At 52.3% G+C, this 27,146-nt stretch overlaps 1 protein-coding gene across 1 annotated transcript; it reads right to left on the reverse strand.

Annotated features, from left to right (window-relative positions):
* Positions 1 to 20,792: 20,792 nt before the first annotated feature.
* Positions 20,793 to 21,725, reverse strand: LOC141731600 (olfactory receptor 14J1-like). Its single transcript, XM_074557987.1, has one exon. The coding sequence runs from the start codon at positions 21,723 to 21,725 to the stop codon at positions 20,793 to 20,795; it is 933 nt and encodes a 310-aa protein (XP_074414088.1).
* Between the last annotated feature and the right edge of the window lie 5,421 nt (positions 21,726 to 27,146).

A 27,146-nucleotide genomic window follows, 5' to 3' on the forward strand; every position in this document is an offset into this window, starting at 1 on the left:
AACTTCAGTATTTCAATTACACTTTGAGCTCTTGAGAAGTTCCTTGAGCACACTCTGAGGGATTGAATCTGATGCAAAGAGCACCAAAGCCCCAGAGGCTCATTAAAGTCCCTGGGCTCTGTCTGTGCTGCTGAGCTGGGCCGGGCTCCTGGCCCAGAGGCAGTTCCTGGCAAGGGCAGCGCTGCAGTGCAGAGAGACAGCTCTGGCCAGGAGCAGCTCCTGTGCACAGCCCAGCAGGGCTGGGGCACTGCCAGAGCCCCTCAGGGACACCAGCAGGGCACAGACAGAGCTCACAGGGGCTCAGCACTGGCAGGGGCTGTGGGATGTCCCAGAGGGGGCTGTGTCACAGCAGCACCTCTGTGGCTGTGTCATAGAGACACAGAGCCGCTGTGATGTCAGCATGGGGCTGTGTGACAGCAGAGAGTGGGCTGTGTGAGGTCACAGGTTGGGCTATGACATCACAGAGTTTGTTGTGTGAGGTCTTTGAGCAGCTACATCATCATAGAGGGCATTCTGTGACATCACACAGCTGTCTGTGACATCATATGTAGGGGGTGTGGCCATAGAGAAGATGCTGCCATCATAGAGGGTGGCTCTGTGACATCAGAGAGTGGGTTGTGACATCACTGTGTGGCTGTGTAACATCATAGAGCAGCCTGTGGCATCACAGAACAAACTGTGAAATCATAGGGCGACTCTGTGACATCACAACATCTTCTGTGACATCACAGAGCAGCTGCATGACATTCCAGGTGACATCCCAGATTTGGTTCTGTGACACCACCGGGGTGCTGTATGACATCCCAGAGTGGACTGTGATATCACAGGCAGCTCTGTGACATCACAGGGGGGCTTTGTGACATCGCAGGGGCTGTTGGAGGTTACAGAGATTACTGTGTGACATCACAAAGGGCTATCTGAGATCACAGGGACTGTGTGACATCATAGGGACTGTGTGAGGTCCCTGGGGAGGTCACTCTGCCCCGGCCCCCCTCATAGTTTCCCCCGAGCAGTCGAACCCTGCTCGTGCACAGCGGGGTCCCCTGTCCTCCCAGGTCCCCCCGGGTCCCCCGGCCCTGCAGCCTCCCCCAGAGGATATTCCACAAGATCGACCCCAGAACCTGACACAGGGACGGGGGGCCGGGGCCCTGGGGCTGGCACAGGGGGACAGGGACCCCCTGGCACCGCCCCCGTGTCCCCCAAGGCCAGAGCCTGGGTAAGGGCTCCTTCACCCTCCTACCAACAAGGGCTTGAGAGCGCTGAAAAATCCCCAGCAAGGAAGCAGGAAAAACCAGATTTAATATTAAGGGACAGCAGCACAGATTTCCTTGGCAAGAGTCACTCTACTGACTGGACACATCTGGCACACCAAGGAAACAAAGCAACAACAAAACCAAACCAAATCCAAGCAATCAAACCAGAAATGAACCAAGAACTGTCTCTGTGTGTGTGTGTGACACAAGTACAGTGAAGGCAAGGATAAAAGGAACATGGCCCAAAAGCTTAACAGAGCTACAACTTAATGAGACTTAACTTATACCTTAACTGATACCTTAAACACGACAATTTGCTGGTCTTCTTCACAAAAGAACAGCACATAACAGTATTTAACCACACTTATAAACTATGATTTAGCAATTTAAAAGAGAAATAACACCAATATTGAACTTAGCTTTTAACTTTCATTAAACATAACATCTTAGGAAAATACCAGCTCTTAGCAGCATTTAACTTCACTTACACCTTGTGAAGGTCTAAGGACGTTTAACCTTACCTACAGGCCTGACAGACTCAGCTATCCAAGGCTCTCAAACCCCTCACAGAGCAGCATTTCTGCCACATTTCCCCAGCACAGGCACTCCTGTGTGCACACAGACACCCAGAGTCAGTGCAAGGCACCTGGGAGAAATTCCCCTGAGGGAGGGAATGCTCCCTGTGGATCATTTGGCATCTCCCCAGCAGACAAAGGGTTGAGCCTGGAGGAGGGGGGGATTGGCCCAGGCTCTGTCGTTGTTCAGGATCCCCGAGTGCAGCAAACGGGAGAGTTCCTGGCTGGGAGAGGCCCCACTCAGAGGGAGTGGCTGGCCCAGGAGAGCTCCAAGGGCTCCTTTTGGAGCGCTGTTTGCAGGACCCCAAGAGAGGGGCTTCAGTCCCAGTAATGGTTCATCGTGGCCACACTTGGCATCAGCAGCTTTCTTTGGCAGGGTGAGAACAGGGATGTTGTGCCACTGAGGGAACAAAAACTGTTCCCAGGGCTGCTCCTACAGAAAGCAGGAGCTGTTTGGGCAGCAGCAGTGCCTGGAGCAGACAGTGTTTGTGATGAGCTGCAGAGGAGCTGAGCCCAGGGGCTGTTGGCCAAGGCCGAGGTCCAAGGAGCATTTCTCAGATGGCAGGGTGGCCTGAGAAGGGGAGGGGGAAATGCAGCAGTGCAGGGCCCATGGAACCAAGGGACCATTGTGACACTGTGGGGCCCTGTGAGACCAAGGGACCATTGTGACGCTGTGGGGCCCTGTGACACCAAGGGACCAGTGTGACTCTGTGGAGCCTCATGGAATCATGGAGAGCACTGTGACATTGCTGGACCTCATGGAACCAAGGGGACCGTACTGATGCTGTGTGGCTCCATTGATGTAGGGATCATTGTGCCACTGAGAGGCCCCATCAAACCAAGGGTCCATTGTGACACCGTGTGGTCTCATGGAAGCATTGTGACACTCTGGGATGTCATGGAACCAAGGGGCAATTGTGACACTGGGGGACGCCTTGGAGCCAAACGTTCATTGTGACATTACAAGGCCTCATGTGACCATTGAGAGACCATTAGGAGACTTGACAGCCTCATGCAACCAAGGTGCCATTGTGACACTGTGGGGACTCATGGAATCATGGAGACCATTGTGACACTATGAGGCCTTATGGTAACAGGGAGATCTTTCTGACAATATGAGGTCCCATGGAACGAAGTAGAGCATTCTGGCATAGTGTGGCACCATGACACCAAGGAACCATTGTGACACCATGGGGCCTCATGGAACCAAAGGCACCACAGTGACACCCTGAAGCTCCATGAGACCAAGGGCCCATTGAGATATTGTAAGACCTGGGGAACCACAGAGACCATTGTGACACTGCAGGGCCCAGTGGAACCAGGAGAACACAAGACATGTCTGGCTGGGTTGGCATCCCAGGGGCCACCTGAACGGTCCATCAGACTTTAACATATGGAGGGTCTCATCTCACCTGTTACTGAAACACTGGGGCTCTGTGTTTTCCTTCCTAGGGAAAAGAACTGTCCTTCTCAGGCAGGTGCCTATGGCCAGAATTGGGAGTGCCACCTCCAACATTCCCTTACTGTGAGAGACTGGAGGAGATTCTTGGCTCAAAACATTTAATGTGTGGGGTAGGAAGGGGCAGGTCAAGCCTTTCCCTGCCCTGTAAGCCCAGCCCTGCCCTGCCCTGGAACCCCAGTCTCCCCAGAGCCTCTATCCCAGCCTAGCAGTGGCTGCCAGTCCCTGGCACGGCACAGGCAATGCTCCACAGCCACCTCTGCAGCCCCAGCCCAGCTCCTGAGGGACCAAATGAGCCCAAGACCCACCTGGGGGAAGGGCACAGGAAGACCAAGGGGTATTTAAGGCTGACTACAGGCCAAGCACAAATCTTGACCCTACCTCCTCTTGGAATTTCCATCTGAACAGTGCTGGAATCCAGGAGTTGGTAGCTGTGTGTGTGCTTGTCTGTATTTAATTTGTCTTTGTCTCTTTCTGTTTTTTTCTTTTAATAACCCTCCCTTGCAAATTTTGATTAAAATTAAATTGAACAGACTTAGAATTTGTGAAGTTGCATGGGCCAAATTAATGCTTTAAGAAGTGTTTTCTGTAGATTGAATGTGGTATTAAATATTTTGCCTAAGTTTCTCTGATTTTCTAAAGTTGCCAGTAAAGGCTGTATGGTTGTTTTGTTTTGAGCTCCTAAGAATCTCGTTGATATTTCTCCAGTGAATCCAACTCAGAGCACACAAACAATTGTAATTCCTTTTAAATGTCTCCTTGTTTGTGAGAGATTTTTTGGGGGATGGGGTTTCAGGGCTTGTCAGTCCTGCTTGGCCCAGCCCAGGCAGGGCTTTCCCAGCCACATTCCACACTCCATTTCCCAGCTGGAGCCGCAGTGCCTCTGAGTTGTGCTGCCCCAGCCCTAGGGACACTCTCCTTGTCTGCCCATTCCCCCATGGTCTCTGGGCAGGGATGGCCTCAGTGGGGGCTGCTGACATCCTCAGCAACTTGGAGGCTGCTGCTGAATTTTCCTGCTCCAGAGGCTTGTTCAGCCATCAGCTCTTGAGTGCAGGAATTCAGTGTCCCACGGCTCATTAACATTCAGAACACCTTAACAAGCCAAGCCCCTGGGAATAATTTCATTTTAATTTTCAAATCTTTTGAGGTTAATTAGACAGATTTCAGAAGTATATTCAAACTGAATAGATCCTATTTTAAAAGACTGTGAGAAAAGATTTCCGAGATCCTGCTTAGGTTTTTTCCCCCTGTTAATAAATTGATATGTGCAATCTTGTTTGGAGACTGAATCCAAGTTCCTCCTCATGCAGTTTGAAAGGATATGAAAATCATGACCCTTCATGGCTGACAATCAATCAGACTCTGTCCCTACCCCCACCCCACCATTTACCCCATCCAAGCCCTGGCACTGAGAGCAGCCTTGTGCAAATCTGAGCTCTCTCCAGCCCACACTGGACCTGGCCAACAGACCACAGTGGAACACGATCCAATTTAATAACAATCACACAATTAAAATAAAAATCACACAGTTATAAACTCTTCCCTGAGCCATGTGCAACGTCCCAGCAGTGTTGGATGAGTCCACCATTCACAAGTGATTTCCATACTAAAACTTATTTCACACAAACATGGTTCTGTGATAGATATAAACACAATTAAGTTCTTGTATCAGGATCCTCGTCCTGGAGTGAGGACAGAACAGCTCGAACAATTCCTGATTTGCAAAGCTGTTAGTGGTGGGTGGAGAAGGGAGGTCAGGCTGCTATTGGTGTTGAGGAAATGCTGAAACCAGCCTGACTCATTTCATCTTCTCCTGTCCTGGCTGATCTTCCGTCTTTCCCCTTCCACCTCCTGGCTTTTGTCTCCCACCAGGCCCCTGTGAATAGCCTGGCTCTGTGTTGTCCATCCCCTCCTCGCTGGCACTGCCAGGCTGGGATGAGGAGCTCCTCAGCCTTCCCTGCTCCAGGCTGGACCAGCCCAGCTCCCTCAGCCTCTGCTCACAGCTCTGGACAAAATTGGTACTTCTCCAAAATTCCCTATATGCAAGGGTTTCTCCCAGACAAAAGCTGCCAAGGACAGACAGGCCTGGCGCAATTTGGGCCCTGGTGGTTGCGTCTAATCTGCCCTGGAAACACTGGGGCTCTGTCCTTTCCTTCCTGAGGGAAAGAACTGGCCTTCTCATTCAGGTGCTCATGGGCTAAAATTGGGATTCCTCCCCTGAAATCCCGTATATCTGAGATACAGACTATTTATATCTGAGATACAAGATATTTATTCTGTTGCTCCCAGATGAAAGCTGCCAGGACAGACAGATCTGGCTGGTCTCGGCCTCTAGTGGCTGCTGTTTATCAGCTCCTGGAAGACAAGGGACTCCATGCTTTCCTTCCTGCTTTCCTTCATGTGGGACCATGATGACACTTCAGGGCCTCATGGATCCAAGGGATCATTGTGACACTGTGTGGCCTCATGGAACCAAGGACATCTTTGTGGCTCTGTTGGGCTGCATGGTCCCAAGGGGCCAGTGTGAAGCAGCAGGGCTTTGTGGAACCAAGAGGCCATTGCTGCATTTCAGGGCCTCGTGGAGCCAAAGGGCTGTTGTGATCCTGCAGGGCACCGTGGATCCATGGAGACTGTTGTGGCATTGCAAGGCCCCATGGAATCAATGGAGACCATTGTGACACTGTGGGGCCCCACAGAACCAAAGGGCCACTGTGACCCTGCAGGGCCTCATGGAAGCACGGGGACATTGTGACACTGCAGAAGCAAGGAGAACACTGTGATACAGCAGAGCACCATGAAACCAAGGGAACATAGAACAAGTCTGGCTGGCTTGGCCACCCAGGGCCCACTTGACAGGCCCAGCTGATCTTGGAATGTTGAGGGCTGCCTCTCATCAGCCTGTGGAGAACTGGAGCCCAGTGCTTTCCTTCCTATGGAAAAGAACCATTTGTCCTTCCCAGTGCCCACAGCCAAAATTGATACTCCTTGTTGCTTTCTGATACAAGGCAGGCGGCTTGGTTTCGGGAGACAGCACGGCAACCCCCTTCCCCCAGGGTCGCTTGGGGTTAAGAAACACTCGGACACTAATATGGTGGAGGATCAAAGGCCTTTATTCTCCTTTCTCGTGGGGTTTTACACTCTAGGGGGCTTCTACGTCAGGTGAGGGTCTGTCCTTACTATCTATGGTTAGTAGGGAATGGAAAGTTACTGGGTAAGTGGAAAGTTACTGGCATCTGGTTCAGGGGGCTACATTCCTATGTTAATTTTCTTATCTAAGGGGGTAGGGGCCCTGTCTTCCCGTAACATCACAAGATCTTCCAAACACCAGGCCCTACCTGCTACATCTCCCCCCCTTTTTCACAAATGAATGAGGTAGTCATATACTGAAATGAGGTATAAGGTTGCAGTTCGATAGGGAAAAGGGGGTTTGGTAAATCTGAAAAAATTTTCGCTAGTCAAGGTTAGGACTTGTGGCTGGCAGTGTTCTCTGGTTGGATTCGCCACCCGATGAACAGGATGTTGGCCCATTCCAGCTTGTTCAGCAGGCATGGTCTGAAGGTGACTGCTAGAGGCAGCAATGCCAGTGGACTTATTAGGGTAGAAATCAGAGTGGTTAGCCATGGTGATTGATTGAACCAGGACTCGAACTAGTCCTGTTGAGCTTCTCTGTCTTTCTGCTTCTGAGCTAGTCTGTTTCTGAGTTCTGCTATGGAGTCTCTCACGACTCCTGTGTGGTCTGCATAGCAGCAGCACTCTTCTCTCAAGGCGGCACACAGGCCTCTTTGCTGCGTGAACAGGAGGTCTAGACTTCGCCTGTTCTGCAAGACCACTTCCGAGAGAGAGGAGACTGACTTCTCTAGGAAGGAGATGGATTTCTCGATCTTTTGCAGGTCTTCATCGATGGTCACTTGCAGCTGGGACAGTCTTTGGTGCTGTGTCGCTAGGGCTGAGACACTCGTTGCCGTTCTTGCCGCTCTTAAACTGAGCAACATCGCAATAGTTACACTTGTTATTATTTCTCTTTTGTGGAGCTGGCTGGGTTCTTCAAAAAGGTGGTACACTTCTTCGTCTGAGTGGTACAGGACTCTAGGAACAATCAGAACTTGGACACAAAAGTCGTTAGTCATCAAATTTGGCAAGAGACACACAGGGACTCACTCTAGATCGCTGGCAAACTTACATCTCAGGTGCGGATGGGACTACCCACTTATTGTTTTTCTTGTTAGGCTTGACAACTTTGATGCAGACGTTGCTTCTTCGCTTAGCTAGGGTTGCATTGCTAAAGCATCTGCTTTGGCTTGTGACTTGACTCAGGGTGATTCTTTTGCGAGGGTTATCCCATCTGCACTGGTGAGGGGCATCGGCTGTGGAGTAACTGAAGGGAGTGTTTAAAGCGATTCTTTCATAAAAGGGAGGTTTGACATCTTAGCAAAGCCAGCAGGATTCGGTTAGGTTAGGGTTGGATTCATTCAGGGATATAAAGGTAGCTTCTAACATACGAAGGATTGGGTCTGAGTCTGGCTTGGCTGCGCGGTCTGTCTGAAAGATTTTCGCGTGGCCAGTTGGGACATTGCTAACTCTAGTGGGTAGGGTTTTAGGGTAGGTTGCGTTTTTCCCTTTCGGCACGCTTTTAATCACTTTGTTTGGTCCGACCGCTTGGGGCACCGACGGTTGGAGCCTGATAATTTGCACATTTACTCTTTCTTTTGACCCTTGAAGGACAACTGTCCACGTTCGGCCTATGGCCCAACTGGGGTGATGTGGCTGCAAGACTGTCATGTTATAGTTAGTGCATTTTCGAATTTTTGGGATTTTGTGGCGATTGCGATAAAAGTTTCTCTGGAGGAAGATGGGTGTTTTGCAGCTGCTGGGTGCCTAGGCGAACTGCAAGAATTTGTCGGGCTCTTGTGGATCTCACTCAGGCTCCGACGGTCTGGCATCTGTAACTATGGTTTCGCAGCCCCAGTGCCCACAATATCTCCACTCTGGGTGATTGCAGTAGCTTTTTCCTGGGTTTGAGGCTGGGCACCAGTAGGATAGGTACATGTGTGTGGCGTGTGGGGAATTGGGGTCTACTTTTGGCTGTCTTGGAAACAGGTCGGTAACGCGGAGCACGAAGGATGGAGTGTTTGGTGTGGTGGTTTCTCTGAGCACCTTGTCGCTACTAAGGTGTCGCGTGACCCACCTGAAAGGCCGGTGGGGGTAGTGATCTGGGCTGGCTTGTCTTCCGGCAACAAGCCTCAACAGCAAAACTACACAGAAACACTGTTGATGCTTGGGTCTCACCCGTGCAGGTTTCTCGGGTGCTGTCTGGTGGCTTAGTGGTCTGTCACTTTTTTCTGGGATGGGCATGTACGCGTCACGAGGACGTTCTATGAGTATGTCTTGTAAACAGAAACTCACAATTCTCGTCAGTCTTATCTTGCTTATTATGAGGTCGGGCTTAATTGACTTAAGTGGACACTACCTGACTTTGCCGTCCTTTTTGACAGCTGCGTACTCTCTTCTTGTGAGCATCAGCCTCCAGCCCCGTTCCCATTCGCCCAGCTCGTTTCTAATTACTACTTGCAGGCCCTCCTCTAGCGCTCGGGTGGCCTAGTGTTTTTGAACGGGACTGTTTGTTTCATCTCTCCTAGGGAACTGATTCAGTGCTAGCAAAGCAGTTGCCAGCATGCGCGCTTGATCTCCTGGGGGAATGGCATTGGCAAAGCCCTCTGCTTTTGCCAATACTTCTATCTTGGTTTTCAGGGTCTGGTTCGCTCTCTCTGCTATGGCCTGCTCGGTACTGTTATATGGGACACTTTGCACTAATGTGATGCCTCATTTTGAGGCGAATTCCTGTACTGGTTTGGAGGTGAAATTGGACCCGTTGTCCGTTTTGATCTGCTTGGGGATACCAAGCCAAGCTATGGCTGTCAGCCATTGCTGAATTGTGGCCTTGGAGTTTGTTTTGGGGTGCTGTGTGGCTATGATCGTTCCGCTATAAGTGTCTACTGTCACTGCAAGCCACGCTCGGGGCTTCAGTAGTTCACACTAGGTGAAGTCCGATTGTTGCCAGATCTCTGAAGGCTTGAGACCTCTCGGGTTGACCCCACTGGTCTATAGGGGTGACTTCTGGCAATGAGGACAGGTGGCTACCACGTGTTTTGCGTCTGCGGTCGGGATCTCGCATCTCTTCGCCAGTGCTTTGGCTCCGATGTGGAGCGACTCGTGCTGCTGATGAGCTTCCTGCAGCGTCCATATGCCTTTTGCTGCGGCATCCGCTTTGTCGTTGCCGATCTGGAAGTAGCCTTTGGCTGGGTCGTGGCTGTTAATGTGAATGACTGACACAGTGCCCTGTCGCGAGGAGAGTGCTTCTTCCAGCATTAGGGCTGCTGCTGATGTAGACACTCCTGGTCCTGCCATGGCTAGGCAAAGCCTTGCCACAAATATAGAGTCCGTTACTATGTTAAGATGTTCCTCTTGAAAGAGTCCGCACGCCAAGACGACTGCTGTCGCCTCCAGTTGTTGCACTGACAGTGTGGGGTCACATGCTTTGACGCAATGCCATTGCTCTCCTGCCTGCCACACTGCTGCTGTGGTTGAGGTCGTGGAGGAAGCGTCTGTGAAGACCGTCGGTCCTGGCTGTGGTCAGTCCATGACCTTTGGCGGTATGTCCATGTCGACAATGGTCAGCAGCTTAGTCCAGGGTGGTTTGGAGGAGTAGGAGATTTCTCCTCCGAAGCCGGTGAGAGCAAGGGCTAGGTACTCCGATATTGTGGCTGACTCTGTAGTTGGTTGCTTGCGAAACGGAAGGTGGATGCTTGTTGGCTCAGTCCCTAGGTGTTTCAAAGCGAGTTTCTTGCCTTTCATGATGGAGGTTAGTGATGCATTCGATTCTCGGGGAGAAAGCACAAGCAGGTCTTCCGAGAACCACCCATTGAATCGGTCGGGCCTTTTCAGAAGGTCTTTGAGCCAGTGCTCCCACTCTCCCCCTCGGTGTAAAGTGAACATATAAGTCTAGTGGCATGGCTGGGTTCTACTTGGCAAGTGTGCCCGTGGACATCTGGCTTTCGATGAAGTCGAGGGAGCTCGTTGCTTGCGGTGTCAGCTCTTTGGGTTCTCAGGGGTGCTTTCTTTTCAGGAGGTCATACAAAGGGTCTATGACTTCAGGAGGGATCAGGACGATGTTGTGAAGGCACTGCAGTGATCCCACAAGCGTTGCACATCGTGGAGCATTTTGACGTCTCGACTGACCTTCGCCTCGGGGGGTGTCACGTAGGAGCTTGTGATCCCCACTCCCAGAAAGGTCACGCAGGGTCTTCTCTTGATTTTTGCGCTTGCGATCTCGAAGCCGTTGGCCTGAAGGGTTTCTGTGATTGTGGACACTAGGTGATTTACTTCGCTTGCAGATGGTGCTGCTACCAGGATGTCGTCTATGTACTGAATGATGGTTGCGGTGGGATGGGAGTGTCGAACTGGCATCAGTGCTTTGTCCACAGTGATTTGGCATATGACAGGGCTGTTTACAAGTCTTTCTGGGAGTACTCGCCATTGGAAGCGGAGGTTAGGCCGTTCGCTATTTCGGAATGCCACGGAAAAGGCAAATCGTTCTCTGTCCTCAGGGTGCAGGGGTATTGAGAAGAAACAGTCCTTGATGTTCAGTACTGCGCACGGCCGCCCTGCAGGGATGGCTGAGTTCGTGGGTAGCAGTGTCTGGACCGGACTCATGGGTTGGATCACCTTGTTTACTTCTCTCAGGTCGTGGATGAGACGATAGCTTTCTCCGGACTTTTTGGGGATCACGAATACAGGGGTGTTCCATAGGCTGATGGAGGGTTCTATGTGACTCTTTTGCAGCTCGCGGTCCACTAGTTCTCGTAAGGCTGCCGCTCGAGGCTCTGTCAGGGGCCACTGCTTGACCCATACGGGGTCTGATGATTTCCAGGTCAATTTGATCGGCAGCGGAGGGTGTACAGCAGTGGCCCTTAGGATAAATTTGTAATCTGGAATCCTAGCATGGAAAGAACGTCCCTTCCTAACAGGGGTGGAGAATTTTGCAGTATGTATGGGTGGATCGCGACTGTTTGTTCTGGTCCCTTTTTCGTGTGGAGTGTTATAGCCACCAGCTGGGTGCTTTTCCATGCCCGAGACTGCCCTCCCACTCCATTTACTGGAGGGACTTCTTTGAATTGCCAATGTCCAGGCTAATGTGCTTGGGGAATAATCGTGCAGTCTGAACCTGTGTCTGCCCAGAACTGTAACCCTATGACATGGGAATCTTGACTGCCATAAAGCCGGCATGTCCCCCACACCATCAAGGGTTCTCTCTCTATTTTCATAGCTAGGGCCACCCAGGGATCTCGCTCTGGGGCGTCTCCTGCTGGCCCTCTACTACCGGCGCAGGTTGTGGCAGTGGGGGGTGCGAGGGTGCTGAGGGTGTTGCATAGCTTTGCTATTGCACTGTAGGCAGGGATGCAAAATTGGCTACTCCCTGTGGGTGGATAGGATATGAAGGTCTTCTGCCCCACTGGGGGTTGCTGTAGCTGGGTCGCTGCATATTCCAGGTGGGAAGGGGCTGGACACGGCCTGGCTGCCCCCCCACCCCCCTCTAGTTTCTTTGAAGCTTGGATCTGTATTTTTTAACTAAGTGCTTCTTTTTTCTGCATGCTCAGCACGGTCTTTTAAGTCTCTCTTGGCGAGGTGGAGCAGTTGCTGATAGGCGCTTTGGTTGGGGGCAGTTTACTGCCAGGTGGCTTGCTTGGCCACACTTAAGGCATGCCATCACACTGGTTATTGCAGTGTGAACTGCTGCTTGGATGGGAGCTAGATGCTCTTTTTTTGCAATGTGCTTAATCATGGTTGCTGTATTAGACTCAGGTGGCAGTGACTTTAAGATGTTCTTGGTGGCTGAGTTACACTGCTGGCGCAGGCAGTCTGCCAGTACAGGACTTTTAGCCTCTGACGGCAATGAGGAGGAGTCTAACGCTGCTTGAAGTCTGTCTACAAACTGAGTGAAGCTCTCGCTCTTACTCTGTTTGATGGTTGACTATGGGGACGGATTGGCTACTACTTTAGCTGCTGCACGGATAGCTTCTCGGGCAGCACGGGTGGTTGTCATAACTTCATGAGCCCGCAAGCTTTCAGCTTGCGCCTGGGGGGTGATCATAGTGGGGTCTCTGTCTATTAGCCTCTGTATGCTGGAGCTATGCAGTGGATGGTTAGGTCTTGTCACTTGGGCCAGCTCTTCTGTGCATTGATCTTCTCACTCTTGTTTAAAAACTATTATCTCTGCGCCATCAAAAATCATTCTACACGTCTGTTTAATATCAAAAGGCAACATATCATCTCTTCTGAAAACGCTATCAATGAGTGTGGTAGCTATGGCAGAATTAATTCTTTTGTTTGCAATCACTTTGATTATTGCCTGGATTTCTTTTGGGTTTACAGGGGAGTAAGTCTTCTGTTGGTTATCGCCTGTTCTTCTCACGCGGACTGGGAGCACTAGGTTAGCAGACGGGCTCTACTCCGCGCAAAACATCTTTATTTTCTGCCAATCTGTAAGCGGAGTCCGGTCTTTCTCTAATGACTCTTTTACTTACGCAGGAGCCTTGCGACTAGAAACTTTGTATGCCGCTGATTTCTCTCTGTTAAAGCTAGAATCTGAATTTGAACTCTCTGAATCTGAACTCTCGGACTCTCTTTCGTCTTAGACTGAGTCAGAGTCAGAGGTGGAAGCAGAGTGAGTCAGCACTTCTGGGCTGCTCTGTCTTTTTCTCGAGCTCTGACCTCGCCCCCTCTTGTGGGGGTCAGGCCGTTCTCTTCTCCTGGGGTCCCCCCGCCTCCTGCTGGGGGAGGTTCTTGCTCTATAAGGACCTAATTTGAATAGAGCGCTCTGATTGGTCTTACGCCATACCGCGGGGGCCACCCCTTCTCCTCGCTCTCCCGCGCGTGCGTTCTGGAGCACGCTGACTGCATTTCCGCCCCCCGCCTCCTTACTTCCGCCCTCACCATGTGCTTCGGCGCCATTTTCAAACCCATACGGCAGCGGGGAGTCTCTGCAACTCCAAGCGGGGTCGGCCACGTTCCGCGCCTCCTCCGTCAACCCCCGCCAGAAGGCCCGTGTGTGTCCTCCCCCCCCCGATGGCGAGTCCACTCCCTGGGGGCTTTCCGCTGGCCGCGCCTCCCCCGCAAGACCGCCCGGGTCAAGAATCTCCACAGTCTGTGTTGCCGCACCTACTTTGGGCTGCGGGGGGGCTAGCAAGCAGGTTTGTGCGGCTTTCTAGGCTTCCTGCTCTTGTCGAGCTTTCTGTAAAGCTTGGAGAACTTTGCCCCAGGATTTTAGGGCTTTCCCTGAACCAGAACACATAGTGTCTTCGGCCAGGACCTTGGTACAATCGTCCCACACCCCTGGATGGAGGATATCTGTGGGGCTTTCTATAGCCTCAAGCTTAATGAGTCTCGGCAATGTGAGAGATAAATCCCTAATTTTACATTCTATCTCAAAATGTGCATGCATATCTGATACAACTTTTGCAATGGATTCTATGTTCCTTGCTGGTCCAGGGGCGTCCCCCTCACTGCAGTCGGGCCCGCCGCCACAGCCGCTGCTTCCCGTCCAGGCGAATTCCCGTTGCCCCGGGTGCTGATCGGCTTCCCAGGTTTCGGCACCAGATGTTGCCTTCTGATACAAGGCAGGCGGCCTGGTTTCGGGAGACAGCACGGCGACCCCCTTCCCCAGGGTCGCTCGGGCTTAAGAAACACGCAGACACTAATATGGTGGAGGATCAAAGGCCTTTATTCTCCCTTCTCGTGGGGTTTTATAGTCTAGGGGGCTTCTACGTCAGGTGAGGGTCTGTCCTTACCATCTATGGTTAGTAGGGAATGGAAAGTTACTGGGTAAGTGGAAAGTTACTGTCATCTGGTTCAGGGGGCTACATTCCTATGTTAATTTTCTTATCTAAGGGGGCAGGGGCCCTGTCTTCCCGTAACATCACGAGATCTTCCGAACGCCAAGCCCTACCTGCTACAACTCCTCTCGAAAATTCCCTGTGTGCAAGGGTTCTCCCAGACAAAAGCTGCTAGGACAGAGAGCTCTGACTGGCCTTGGCCTCTGGTGGTAACCTCTGATCTCAAGGAAGCCCTGAGGAAAGTATTTGAACAGGTTCGACTGCTGGGACATCAATGAGTCTCATGCTCTTTAAAACTTAGATGCTCTTCTGATTATGTGTCTTTTCTTTCTTATTGTGTATTATGTGTGAAGTATTATTTTCAGCTAAAAATATTATTCTTATCACTTTCCCAGAGTCATCTGAAACAAAACAGCTCATCTACATATGACTCCAGGTCACCTGTACAAGCAAACACAAGAAACAATCCAGCAGGAATTATTTTTCCCTGCTCCCATCTATCACATCTCTGGAGCTGGAGGTGCAGCCCCAGCACTTGGCAGGGCTCAAGGGCTCACAAGCTCAGCTACCACCCAGAGAACTTGTGGACTCTGGGCTGCTCTTTTTGGTCTCTGCACGCTCAGCCAGGCTGAGATGGACACTGATGGTTTCTGGGCCAGGCTCTCTGAGCCCAGCCCAGCTCCCTGCAAGCTCTGCCAGCTGCCCTGAGCTCTGGGCAGCACCAAGGGCCTCTCCCCAGCCCAGCCCAGCTGGCTCTGGCCCCACAGCTCTGCTCAGACCTGGCTGCTCTGGGCATTGCCCCACGGCCTCAGCCCCTGGCAAGGGCACAGCAGCAGCTGCAGCTGCCACAGGACTCAGCCCCAGCCATGGGGGAAGGTGCTTGGCCAAGGCCAAAGGAGGCTCCCTGGCTCCCCTGCTCCCCTCTGCCTGAGGTGCTGAGAGCTCTGCAGCCCCTGCTGCCATCCCATCTGCCCAGGGCAGCACAAGAGCCCCGGCCCTGGGGCACTCAAGAGCTGCTCCTGCTCCAGGCCCAGGGTCCATGCCAAAGCTGGGGCAACCACAAAGCTGTTCCCATTTCTGTTCATTGCTGCTCTGATGGGGATGGATCCTCAGCTACTTGGACATTGCTGATGAATTTTATTACTCCAGAGGCCTTTCCTTTCTTGAGCTCTTCAGCTCAGGAATTCAGTGACAAAGGCTCATAAAATTTTGTTCAAAACACCCAAACAAGAAAAGCCCATGGGAATAATCTACGTTTTCAACCTTCTGTGGTTAGTTAGACACATTTCAGAAATGTATTCAAAGTGAATATATTGTATTGAAAACAATGCAGAGAGAAATGTTTTGTCCTGTTTTCTTTTCCTGTTTATAGATTGATATCAGCAATGTCCAATTGATATTTACCCCCAGCATCTCCTCATGTAGTCTGAATAGATATGAAAATCAAGACTTTTATGGTTGACAATCAATGACACTTTGTCTCTACCCCTTCCCGTCTGTTATGAATGAAGTTCTATATAATTCAATAAACAACAAAGTTGAATTTAGTAGCTATTTTAATTGAGCAGTAATTTTATATAAAATAATACTATTAAATATAATCAAGCAGATACAAAAAAGTTTGGCTGTGGTTCTGATAAAGCATAAGAAAAACCAATTGATCAGGATAGAGGGAGGGCTTTTCACCCTGCCTCATGTACAAGAAACAAAGGAATCCAAAGACAGCTTATATACTGTGTGCTAATACATATTCATAAATATTTTCCTGTAAATTTCCTCCTGTTTTCGATTCTTGAAATCTACATCACCACACTGCACAGCACATGCTCACACTGTTCCTAAGGGCTCTTTTGGCCCTTTGGTGGTTGCACCTGATGAAGGCTTCTCCTCATTGTCACTGTTCTTTGAACATGCCCACAGGTTGCACATGTGCCTCAAGTCTTGTGTTATAGAAGCCAGCATTATGTTAAAAAAAAAAAAGCCTTATTATTTCATAGATACCTGGAATCATCCCAATTTTATCCATTTCAAGCCGATTCTCTAATAATTCCAGGGCCTATTCTGTTTTGGGACTTTACTTATCTCAAACTACATCCTATATCCTATTTTTTCATGAACATTTGTTTTGTGACATTAATTACATATCATTTTCCTACATTACTTTTTCTAAAATATCAATATAGTTACAATTGTTGGCATGAATCATATTCATTTATCACACCACCATTTCCTTCATCCAACCCTGGCACTCAGAGTAGCTGAGGAATGGAGTCACATCCAGGAATGTCCCCAGGGCTCAGGATTGGGGCCCAGTCAGTGAAATCTCTCTATTGCTTATCTGGATGAGGCCCTCGGGGCACCCTCAGTCAGTTCCCAGGTGAGCCCAAGCTGTGTGGGAGTGTGGCTGTGCTGGGCGGCAGGAAGCTCTGCAGAGGGATCTGGATAGGCTGGAACCATCCATGGGCCCAGGACAGCTGAATGAGGTTCACCAAGGCCAAGGGCCGGGTCCTGCCCTGGGCTCACAACCACCCCAAATCCCTGGCTGTGCCCTGCCCCCCCCTGATCCCCACAACCTGTCCTTTTTCCTTCATCCCTGCATTGTCAGGGACTTTCTGGGACAAGGGAGCTCTGCTTATAGAGGGAGGTCCAAGTGCCACCACTGGAGTGGGAAACACAACTCATCAGGTTTGTGTCCTTTGGGGGTCAGGAACTGGTGAGATGAGACTCAGAGACACAGAAAGTTTCTCTTCGTGGCTAACAGACCATGGCTGAAAAGGACACAATTTAATAACAATCATGCTCTTGCCTGAACTATGTGCAACATCCCAGAAGTATCTGGTGAGTCGGCCATCCACAAGTGATTTCCGTACTAAATTGAATTTCAGAAAAACGTGATTCTGTGATAGATATAAACACAATTAAGTTCTTGTACCAGGATGCTCACCCTGGAGTGGGGGCAAAACAGCTCCAACGGTTCCTGATTTGCAAAGCTTTCAGTGGTGGATGGAGAAGGGAGGTCAGGTCCTTTTGGTCTTGAGGAATTGCTGAAACCAGCCTGACTCATTTCATCTCCTCCTGTCCTGGCGGATCTCCCCTCTTTCCCCTTCCACCCATCAGCTTTTGTCTCCCCCCAGCCCCCTGTGAAGAGCCTGGCTCTGTGTTGTCCATCCCCTCCTAGCTGGCACTGCCAGGCTGGGATGAGGAGCCCCTCAGCCTTCCTTGCTCCAGGCTGGACCAGCCCAGCTCCCTCAGGCTCTGCTCACAGCCCAAAGGCTCCAGCCCCACCTTGGAGGCCCTTCCCAGACCCTGCTCCAGCTGCCAGACATCTTTCCTGCCCTGGGGAACCCAATCCAGGCCCCAGTGACCTGGATAATCCCCGTCCTTAATGTCCTGGTCACACAGCCCTGGCCCCTTGTCCCCATGTCAGGCTCTGGGGTGGATCAGGCGGAACATCCTTTGGTGGAGGCTGTGGCTCCAAGTGGGCCGGGGAGATCCCGGGGGACAGGGACCCTGCTGGGTATGAACAGCATTGGACTTGTTGGGAGAAACTGTGAGGGGGAGCTGGGGCAGAGTGACCAACCCAGTGACCTGACACAGCCCTGCTGGGATGTCACAGACCACTGCTCTGTGATGTCACAGCTAGATCTGTGATATCACAGAGGCTGTCTATAATGCCATAGCTCCTCAATGACCTCACATAATCCACTCTGTGATGTCATAGCTCACTCTGTGACCTCATGTTAGCAGATGATAAATTGTCTCCATCAACTGAGCTGCCAACTGGAGCTTGTACTCCAGAACCTCAGGTCTATGGAAACCACACAGTGCCCATTGTGTGAGAAGGGGAACTGGAAGTTCAGCAGCCTCAGTGCCCTGCCAGCTCAGCAAGGCACACGGGAAAATTGGGGTCCACGAATACCAGGGACCGGCAGAGACCCCCAGGATGGAAGAATATATGGGTTAAGGGGAGGGGAAATATGTTAATGATTTTGGGGAAATGATTATCACATGTGTGAAAAAGAATACAAAATCAACATATTTGCAGATAACACCAAGCTGGGTGTGAGTGTGGATCTGCTGGAGGTAGGAGGGCTCAGCAGAAGGACCTGGGCAGGCTGGATCCAGGGTCCAAATCCAACAAGGTGAGGTTTAACAAGTCCAAGTGCCGGGTCCTGCAGTTTGGCCACAACAACCCCTGCAGCTCTACAGGCTGGGGACAGAGTGGCTGGACAGCAGCCAGGCAGAAAGGGACCTGCAGGGACTGATGGACATCAGGCTGGACATGAGCCAGCAGTGTGCCCAGGTGGGCAAGAAGGCCAATGGCTCCTGGCCTGGATCAGGAATGGTGTGGCCAGCAGGAGCAGAGCAGGGATTCTTCCCCTGTGCTCAGCACTGCTTGGGCAGCACCTCGAGTGATGTACCCAGTTCTGGGCCCTCCTATTTAGGCAGGTCATGGAGGGGCTGGAGTGTGTCCAGAGAAGGGCAACAAGGCTGGGGAGGGGTCTGGAGCACAAGTCCTATTAGGAGTGGTTGAGAGAGCTGGGGTTGTTTATCCTGGAGAAAAGAAGGCTCAGGGGAGACAAGGCAGTGTCAGGCCACAGGTTGGACTTGATGATCTCCAAGACCTTTTCCAACCTTGCTGATTCTGGGATTCTCTGAAACCACCCTTTGAGCAGTCACAGGATGAGCTCTGGGCCTCCTCTTGAGAAGCTCCAGCAGCCCAGGTCCCTCAGCTTCTCCTGCCCGCCCCAAAGTCCATCCTGTCAGTCCTGCAGAGTCTCTGCAGCTCCTCCTCACTGCCCAGAAGAGGGAGCCCCAGAGGCAGACACAGCAGCCCAGATGTGCCCCCCTGGCCTGGGGTGCCTCTGGCAAGGGAGCAGCACCAGGCACTGCAGGAGCTGCAGACAATTCCTGCAGCACTTGTAGGATGATCCTGCTGCCCAAGGGACGTTCCCATGGGGCCAAGTCAGGAACTGTAGTGGGGAGTGGGGCTGGAGAGGAAAGGGCAGACAGGGATGGGCTGTTGGCAGGGCAGGGAACAGGGCTGGGCAATAGGAAGAAATTTATATCAGGAGAAGTAAAGAAAGCAAAGGTGACACAAAGGAAATGCTCAGGGCATATTGGGGGTGGCTGCCAGGCAGCCCTGGCTCTGAGCAACAGCGTCTGCAGTGGCACAGGAAACTCCCAGCTGATGGGAACAAAATTTCTGGCTGACTGCAGAGGTCAGGACAAAGCTGAGTGGTTTCCCTGGTGTCTCCCAGCCCTTGCTGGTCCCAGGGGCTGATGGCATTTGTGCTGCCTCAGCTTCATGTCCCCACAGTAACAGCATGGGAGTGCTCCCGCCTGCTCTGTGCAATACAAACAGGGGCTGCTGAGCCAGTGCTGCCGTGTCTGTGCCTGCAAGGATGGGGCCCCTGTGTGAGCTGGGGGAAAGGCCGGGGCTGCAGAGAAGGGATGTTGTTGGCAGCTCCATGAGGACGCTCTGGGACGCTGCCCTGGGCTGTCCAGTGCACTGGGGATGGATCAGCCCCTGCTCTGCTGCTCCTTCCTATCTGCCCCAGGGCCCTTGCAGAGCCCCAGCCATGCTGTTTGCCTCCAGCCTGCCCACGATCAGCCTGAGGCTGCACACAGGGCTTTTCTGTGCTGAGCATTGGCATGGGCGAGTTCTTGAGAGAGCCTGGGTATTACAGCGACCTTAGACGGTCACTGTGGTGAGAGAAGGACGAGAATCTTGTTTCTTGATCAGAAGGCTGATTTATTGATATAAGATATATCATACATTATAACTATACTAAAAAGAATAAGACGAGAGGTTGCAGAGAGCAGCTATGCCAAGAATAGAATAGCAAGAATGAATAACAAAGTTCTTTGCCCAGGGAATCTGTCCCTGAGCTGCTCCTGTGATTGGCCTTTAATGGTACACAAGGAAGATGAGCCAATCACAGGGACACCTGCTACATTTCACAACAGCTGATAACAATTGTTTACATTCTTCTTCTGGGGCCCTTTGCTTCCCAGAAGAAGGAGAAATCCCAAAGAAAGGATTTCTATGAAGAAATGTCTGCGACACCTGGGCAAGGAGCCTGGAGTCCCCAGGGCCTGGCTGAGGTGTCAGCGCTGCCCCAGCAGTGCTCATGGCCTGTCCCTACTGCAGCCCCGGCACTGCCACCCCAGGGCTGTGCCCGGCCCCGAGAGCACTCAGGCCCTACAGCAACACCAGGGGCGCCAAGGCAGCAAGGCAGGGCCATGGCAGCAGCACTGGCAACACCAAGTGCTGCTGCTGCTGGGCACAGCTGCTGGGCCAGCACTGATCTGCCCCAGCTCTGCACACAGACATTGCTGCTGCAGCTCCAGAGAAGGGAACACAAGGGAATCTCTGCAGAAAACTCTGCTGGGACATCCTTTAGTTCATTTAAAGCCACTGAGAGTACAGCCCCTCATTGACACAGTGTGTGGGCACAGGGAAGGTGGAGAGAAACAAAATGAGAAATGTCAGAAGAAATGAAATTTTTTGTGGTCAGTATAAAAAAATTTAAAAAACCAAATGTAAACAAACCCAAAGGAACTTTTAAAGATGACTTTTATTAAAAGTTTTTTCCAGAAATTAATCAGCAGTTTAATGTTCCTGAAAGCATCCAGTCATCAGTGTCCACACTGCAGCCTTGAGCTCCTGGTTCCTCAGGCTGTAGATTAGGGGGTTCAGGGCTGGAGGCACCACTGAGTACAGAACTGACAGGGTCAGATCCAGGGATGGGGAGGACATGGAGGGAGGTCTCAGGTTAGCAAATGATCCAGTGCTGAGGAACAATGACACCACGGCCAGGTGAGGGAGGCAGGTGGAAAAGGCTTTGTGCCGGCCCTGCTCAGAGGGGATCCTCAGCACAGCCCTGAAGATCTGCACATAGGAGAAAACAATGAATACAAAGCAACCAAATGCTAAACAAACACTAACAGCAAGAAGTCCAAGTTCCCTGAGGTGTGATTTGGAGCAGGAGAGCTTGAGGATCTGTGGGATTTCACAGAAGAACTGGCCAAGGGCATTGCCATGGCACAGGGGCAAGGAAAATGTATTGGCTGTGTGCAGCAGAGAATAGACAAAGCCAGTGGCCCAGGCAGCTGCTACCATGTGGGCACAAGCTCTGCTGCCCAGGAGGGTCCCGTAGTGCAGGGGTTTGCAGATGGACACGTAGCGGTCGTAGCACATGATGGTCAGGAGAGAAAGCTCTGCTGAGATGAAGATCACAAAGAAAAAGAGCTGTGCAGCACATCCTGTGTAGGAGATGTCCCTGGTGTCCCAGAGGGAATTGTGCATGGCTTTGGGGACAGTGGTGCAGATGCAGCCCAGGTCAGTGAGGGCCAGGTTGAGCAGGAAGAAGAACATGGGTGTGTGCAGGTGGTGGCCGCAGGCTGTGGCGCTGATGATGAGGCCGTTGCCCAGGAGGGCAGCCAGGGAGATGGCCAGCAAGAGGCAGAAGTGCAGGAGCTGCAGTTGCCGCGTGTCTGCCAATGCCAGCAGGAGGAAATGGCTGATGGAGCTGCTGTTGGACATTCCTTCCCTCTGGGCATAGTGAACTGTTGAAAGAAGACATTGACAAGCTTGGATAGGTTTCCTTGAGTCCATCCTATGCTCTTTTATTAGGAAATCTCCTCAAAATATTTATCTTGTTTTGAAGGAAATTTGCTTAATTTCTTTACTTTTGATTTTGGATTTCTGCTCCTTCTGAGTTACTGCTTTATCTTCAGCATTGCTCTTAGGCTGAACACTGGGGAGCTCAGAGGGAAAACAGGCTCCCTGTGCCCCAGTGAAGTCAGACCTGCTGGTCCCACACAGGTGCCCTTTGTTCATTTACTTTCTCTCTATTTCAGCATGATCACACTTAAATCTTTCTTGAAAAATACAGTGGACTTTTGGAATTCTCCAGTTTAAAAATAATTTTATCCAAACCCTTCTCTCTTTCCCTATGCAGCTTAACAGGATGGGACACCAAGGGTTGGTCTGGCTCTCTGCTCCCTTGAGTTGTGCCTACTGGGAGCTGGTTCTCTCTATCCCAGCGTTGTCCCTGCCAGTGCTGCCAGAGCCCAGCCCAGCCCTGGGGGCTCAGCTCTGCCCTGCAGACCCCTCCCAGCACAGGGCACTGCCCAGGGGCAGCTCCCTGGCAGCAAGGCCTTAAGGGCAGGCCAGACAAACAGAGATGCTGCAAGCCAAGGTGCTGCTGCTGCTGGCTGTAGGGAGAGGAGGCTGAGGAGGCACTTTCTGAGGGAGATCTGAGGCCCATCTGCTGATGCCCAGGCTGACAGTGCAGGAGTCACAGTGACACAGCCAAAGCTGACAGCCCCTTTCCCTTCCCTTTAGGACAAAGCTGAGAGCAGCCCTGGCCATGCAGCACCATCTCCACAGCAGGAGGAATCTGCCCTGATGGGGGTGGCTCCTTCCACCTCCAACTTCTCCCCCGCAGCGTCCATGGGGAGCTGCCAGGCAGGCTGAGAGCTGCCCCTGGCAGGTGGCACATGCCTGGGCTGGCCAAGAGCCCTGAGGGCTGCAGGAGCTGCTCTGCAGGACAGCCCTGGGCAGCCCTGGCTGCAGCCCCAGCTTCAGCCCCTGCAGCCGTCCCTGGCAGCAGGAGCCGTCCTGCCCTGTCCCTCTGACGGTGCCCAGGGCAGCCCCGCTCTGCAGCACATCCTTCTCCTTCTTCTTCTCCCGTGCCACAGAGAAACTGGGAGAGTACTCCTGACACATCCCCCAGGCTGTGGGGTGTGCTGGCTTCAGGAGATCCCTCCAGAAGGGCAGGGGACATTGTCCTGCACCCACACACTCACCAATCACAGGGCTGTGAAGATCTTTCCCCAAGTGTAGTCTCAGCTCAATGTCTTCCCAATCCTGATTGCCTTCAGCCTGTCTCTGCCTGGCTCCTGTCCCCTCAGTGCCTGCAGGCAGAGCCCTCAGCCCTGCTGGGCTGGGAGAGGAGCTGGTCCTGGGAAGAGCTGTTCCTTTAAATCTCAGCAGCACAGATACAGCACAAGGACTTTAATGAGCCTCTTGGGACTATGGTGTTGTTTACATCAGACTCAGTCCCTCAGAGTGTTCAGAAAACTTCTCAAGAACTCAAACTTTAAATTGAAACTCCAAAGTTTCTTTAAGTTTTAATGGGTTCCACTGAGAAAGTGTCCCCAGTTTCCAGTTAGAGCAGAACACTGGCGGCAGTGATGACAGCTGGGGACAAACAAGGCAAAGGTATCTCTGGCGCTGAGCAAAGCTGGATGTGTTCCAGTAATGCAAAGGGCCAAGGCCTGAGCCCCAGCCCCTGGCCAGGCAGATCCTGTCCCTTCCTCCTTGCTCAGGGCTCTTCCCAGGATGGGCACTGGCATGTGGGGATGGGCAATGCCAAGGGCAGGAGCATGGGGCAGCCCCTGCCAGGCTGCTGAGCAGGGACAAGGAGGCAATGAGGCCCCAGGCCTGCAAGGGTCACTTGTCTCCTGCTCCTGCCTCAGGCCCAGGCCCAGCAGCCATGGCCAAAGTGCTGCCCAAGTTGGCTCTGGCAGGGCTGTCTTGCAGCTGCTGCCCGTCCCTGTGCCCTGTGCAGCCCAGGCTGTGCCACGGTGTCCCTGCCCTGCGCCTCTGTCCCTGCGGGCTGTCGGCATCCCCCGGCTGCCCCACCTGGCTTGGGCCCTTCCTTTGCTGACAGCTCTGCCTCCTGCCTGCCTCTGCCTGCCCACACAAAGCCTTGGGCTGCTCCAGGCTCCTTCTGGGAGATGTGTTGCACCACAGCTCTGCCCTGGGAGAGAACGTCTGTTCTCTTTGTTCCTAAACTGAGCCTTCCACATGTGCCTTTAGCTTTGATTTTTTTCTTTCTGTGGTTGTTCTCTACCATGTCAAAAGGATCCACTATCACTGAAACCACCCTTCAATCCCTCCCAGGGCCCTCCTCTGCTCCCCTCACTCCCCACCCCACTGAGCACAGAGCTCCTCTGTCCCTATACAGTGCTCATGTGCTTGAGGCCATGGGTGCCTGGACAAGAAGGATCGTTCTTTTCTTCAGGAAGGAAACCACAGAGCCCCAGGGTTTTGAAGGCAGATCAGAGGCAGTCACCAGAGGCCAAGGCAAGCCAGACCTGTCTGTCCTTGCAGCTTTTGTCTGAAAGCAACCCTTGGAGTTTTGGAGGTGGAATTCCATTTCAGCCATGAGTGCCTGGACCAGAATGACAGTTCTTCTCCGCAGGAAGGAAAGGGCAGAGCCCCAGTGTTTCAAAGGCTAATTAGAGGCAGCCCCAAGGAGGCCAAGGCCAGCCACACCTGTGTGTCTTGGCAACTTTTGTCAGGGAGCAGTGCTTGGGTAGATGGAGTTTGGAAAGCCAAATCCCAGTTTTGTCCATGGGCACCTGGATGAGAAGGACAGTTCTTTTCCACAGGAAGGAAAGTACAGAGCCCCAGTGTTTCACAGGCAGATGAGAACTGGCCCTCAGGAAGCCAAGGGAACCTAGACAGTCCTGGCAGCTTTTGTCTGGAAGCTGTCCTTCGATATAAAAAATTTTGGAGGCGGATTCCCAATTTTTGCTATGGACACCTGCACTTGAAAGATGATTTTTCCATGGAACAAAAAGCTTGGCCCCCTAGTGTTTTGAAGGCAGATGAGGGGAGGCCCCCAAGATGCCAAAACCATCCAGAGCTGTCTCTTCTGGCAGGCTTCATACAGGAATCATCCTTCGATATAACTGAATTTGGACATAGAATCCCAATTTCAGCCATGAACACCTGGAGGAGTGGGAGAGTTCTTTCCCACAGGAAGGAAAGCACAGAAGTCCAGGGTTTTAGGGGCAGATGAGAAGCAACCCTCAACAAGCCAAGCCAACCAGAACTTTCCCATGTTCTTGGATCCTTGGGGCCCTGCAGCATCACAATTGCCCCTTGGTTCGATGTGGCCCTGTAGTATCACAACAGATCTTTGTTTCTGCAAGTCCAGTGATATCACAGTGGTCTCTCTGGGTCCCCTTTGGCACAACGGCCCCTTGCTTCCATGAGGCCTTGCAGTGTCAAAATGGTTTTCTTGGTTCCATGGTGTTGGGGAAGATGAAACAGGAATGACTTATAAATATGATTGTCTGGCAAAAGATTTTGCGAATATAGAATCTATAAGAGAGATTGTCATGAAAGCCGGCTTTGAGATACCTTAGTTACTAAAAACCTGGAAGCAATACTATGGCCAGACTGAAGGTAATCCCCTTTTGATGAAACAATACCCTCTGCTTGCAGTCAGGTCCAAGGGTCAGAGGACACCCTACTAGCTTGGCAGAAGGGGCCCAAAGAGGAGATTTTAAGGTTTAAAATGTAACACAGTATGGTAATGTAATGATTCTTATAGCCTGTATATAAGTGGTATAGGATTTGCATATTGTACTAGATGGGTTAGTGAGAAATAGAACATTCAACACAGAAGAAGATTTATTGTATTGTAATGGGAACCTCACTCTCTTATGCTTTTGATTTCTCACCCTTTTACTCTCTTACCCTGTCATTCTCGCTACCCCTCTCTTCTCTCAGGCCTGCTCTGAGCTGTGGCTGGCAGCTGCAAGTGTGGCCCCGGCACCCAGACCCTCTGCAATAAACCGCAAGTTCCACGACCTGGCTCCAGAAATCTTTCGTCTCCATCTGTCCCGACTGTCCTACTCCCCAATGCTCTGAGACCATGGGACTGTGCAGAGTACCACAATGGCCCCATGGTGGGGCTGAGTCCTCTGGGAGCTGCAGCTGAGCTGCTGTTGTGCCCTTGCCAGGGGCTGAGGCCGTGGGGCAGTGCCCAGAGCAGCCTGGCCTGAGCAGGGCTTGGGGGAACGTGGGGCTGCCCCCCGGCCCGCCTCAGGAGGGGGAGTTCCCCGGCTGCGGGAGGCTCGTTCCTCCGTGGCTCTCCTCCATGACCACCGCCAGCTGAGGGCGGATGCTCAGTACTCCTTCCGCAGGGAGGTGGCCCCTGCCCGGCTCCCGGGGCCAGAGCCGGGACCCCCTGAGCAGCCCTGACTGGAGGTGACAGGGGACGGGAGGGGACAGGGGAAGGGAGGGGACAGAATCCCCCCAGGAGGGGCAGGTCCCCATCCCGCCCCCTGGGCACCGTGGGACCTGCAGGGCTTGGGGACACCGTGGTGAGGGATGGGCACAGGGGTGAGTGCAGGGGTGGGCGCAGAGGGGCCCTGCTGAGCGTCTGCGTCCAGGTGAGACTCCCACAGCAGCCCCGAAGGTTTGGGGGGTCAGGACGGCGCAGAGCTCCATCCCCGGGAAGGAAGTGCAGCCCCGGCAACCGGGGGACAGTGACACAGACACAGGCACAGCCCTGGGGCTGCCGCGGGCACCCGGGGGACGATGACACGGACACCGGCACAGCCCTGGGGGTGCTGCTGGCAGCCAGGGGACAGTGACACAGGCACGGGCACAGGCATAGCCCTGGGGCTGCCGTGGGTACACAGGGGATGGTGACACAGACAGATGGGGCTCACCAAGCACACCCTCCGTGCCCTGGTCCTGGTCTGGGTAAGAGGGACAGTGGTGTTTCCCTCCAGCTGTTGGTGAAAGGACAGGATTGGGGCTCAGGAGATGCCGGGACAGTGATCAGACAGGGGTTTCCAGCCCCCTCCTCCAGCAGGAGGATGTGTTTGAAGGATGACAGCTCTGGTCAGGGAGACAGAATGAGTGTGTCCTGTCCTGCAGCTTGGTTTCAGCATTTCTGTACAGAATTGGGACCCCCAATTCCATGAATTGGGAGCCATCTTTTGCTCCCCAAATGCAGGTAAAACTTCTCTTCTGTCATTTCCAGAAGTGGCAGTGTCCTGGCAGGACAGATGTGGTGAGAAAGAGCCCTGCAATGCTTGCTCAGGTTTAGGAGCAGAGTGGGTTTGGGGTGGGATTTTGGTGTGTCAGGTCAGTCCTGTCCCTCACTGGCCATGATGTTACTGGTTTCAAACTGGTTACAAAAGACTTTTGCAG

The sequence above is a fragment of the Zonotrichia albicollis genome, chromosome 24, assembly GCF_047830755.1.
Source record: "Zonotrichia albicollis isolate bZonAlb1 chromosome 24, bZonAlb1.hap1, whole genome shotgun sequence".
NCBI lineage: Eukaryota > Metazoa > Chordata > Aves > Passeriformes > Passerellidae > Zonotrichia > Zonotrichia albicollis.

What these genes read in the sequence shown, in the direction of transcription:
- LOC141731600 (XM_074557987.1), bottom strand. Translation starts at nt 21,725, where the DNA reads ATGTCCAACAGCAGCTCCATCAGCCATTTCCTCCTGCTGGCATTGGCA.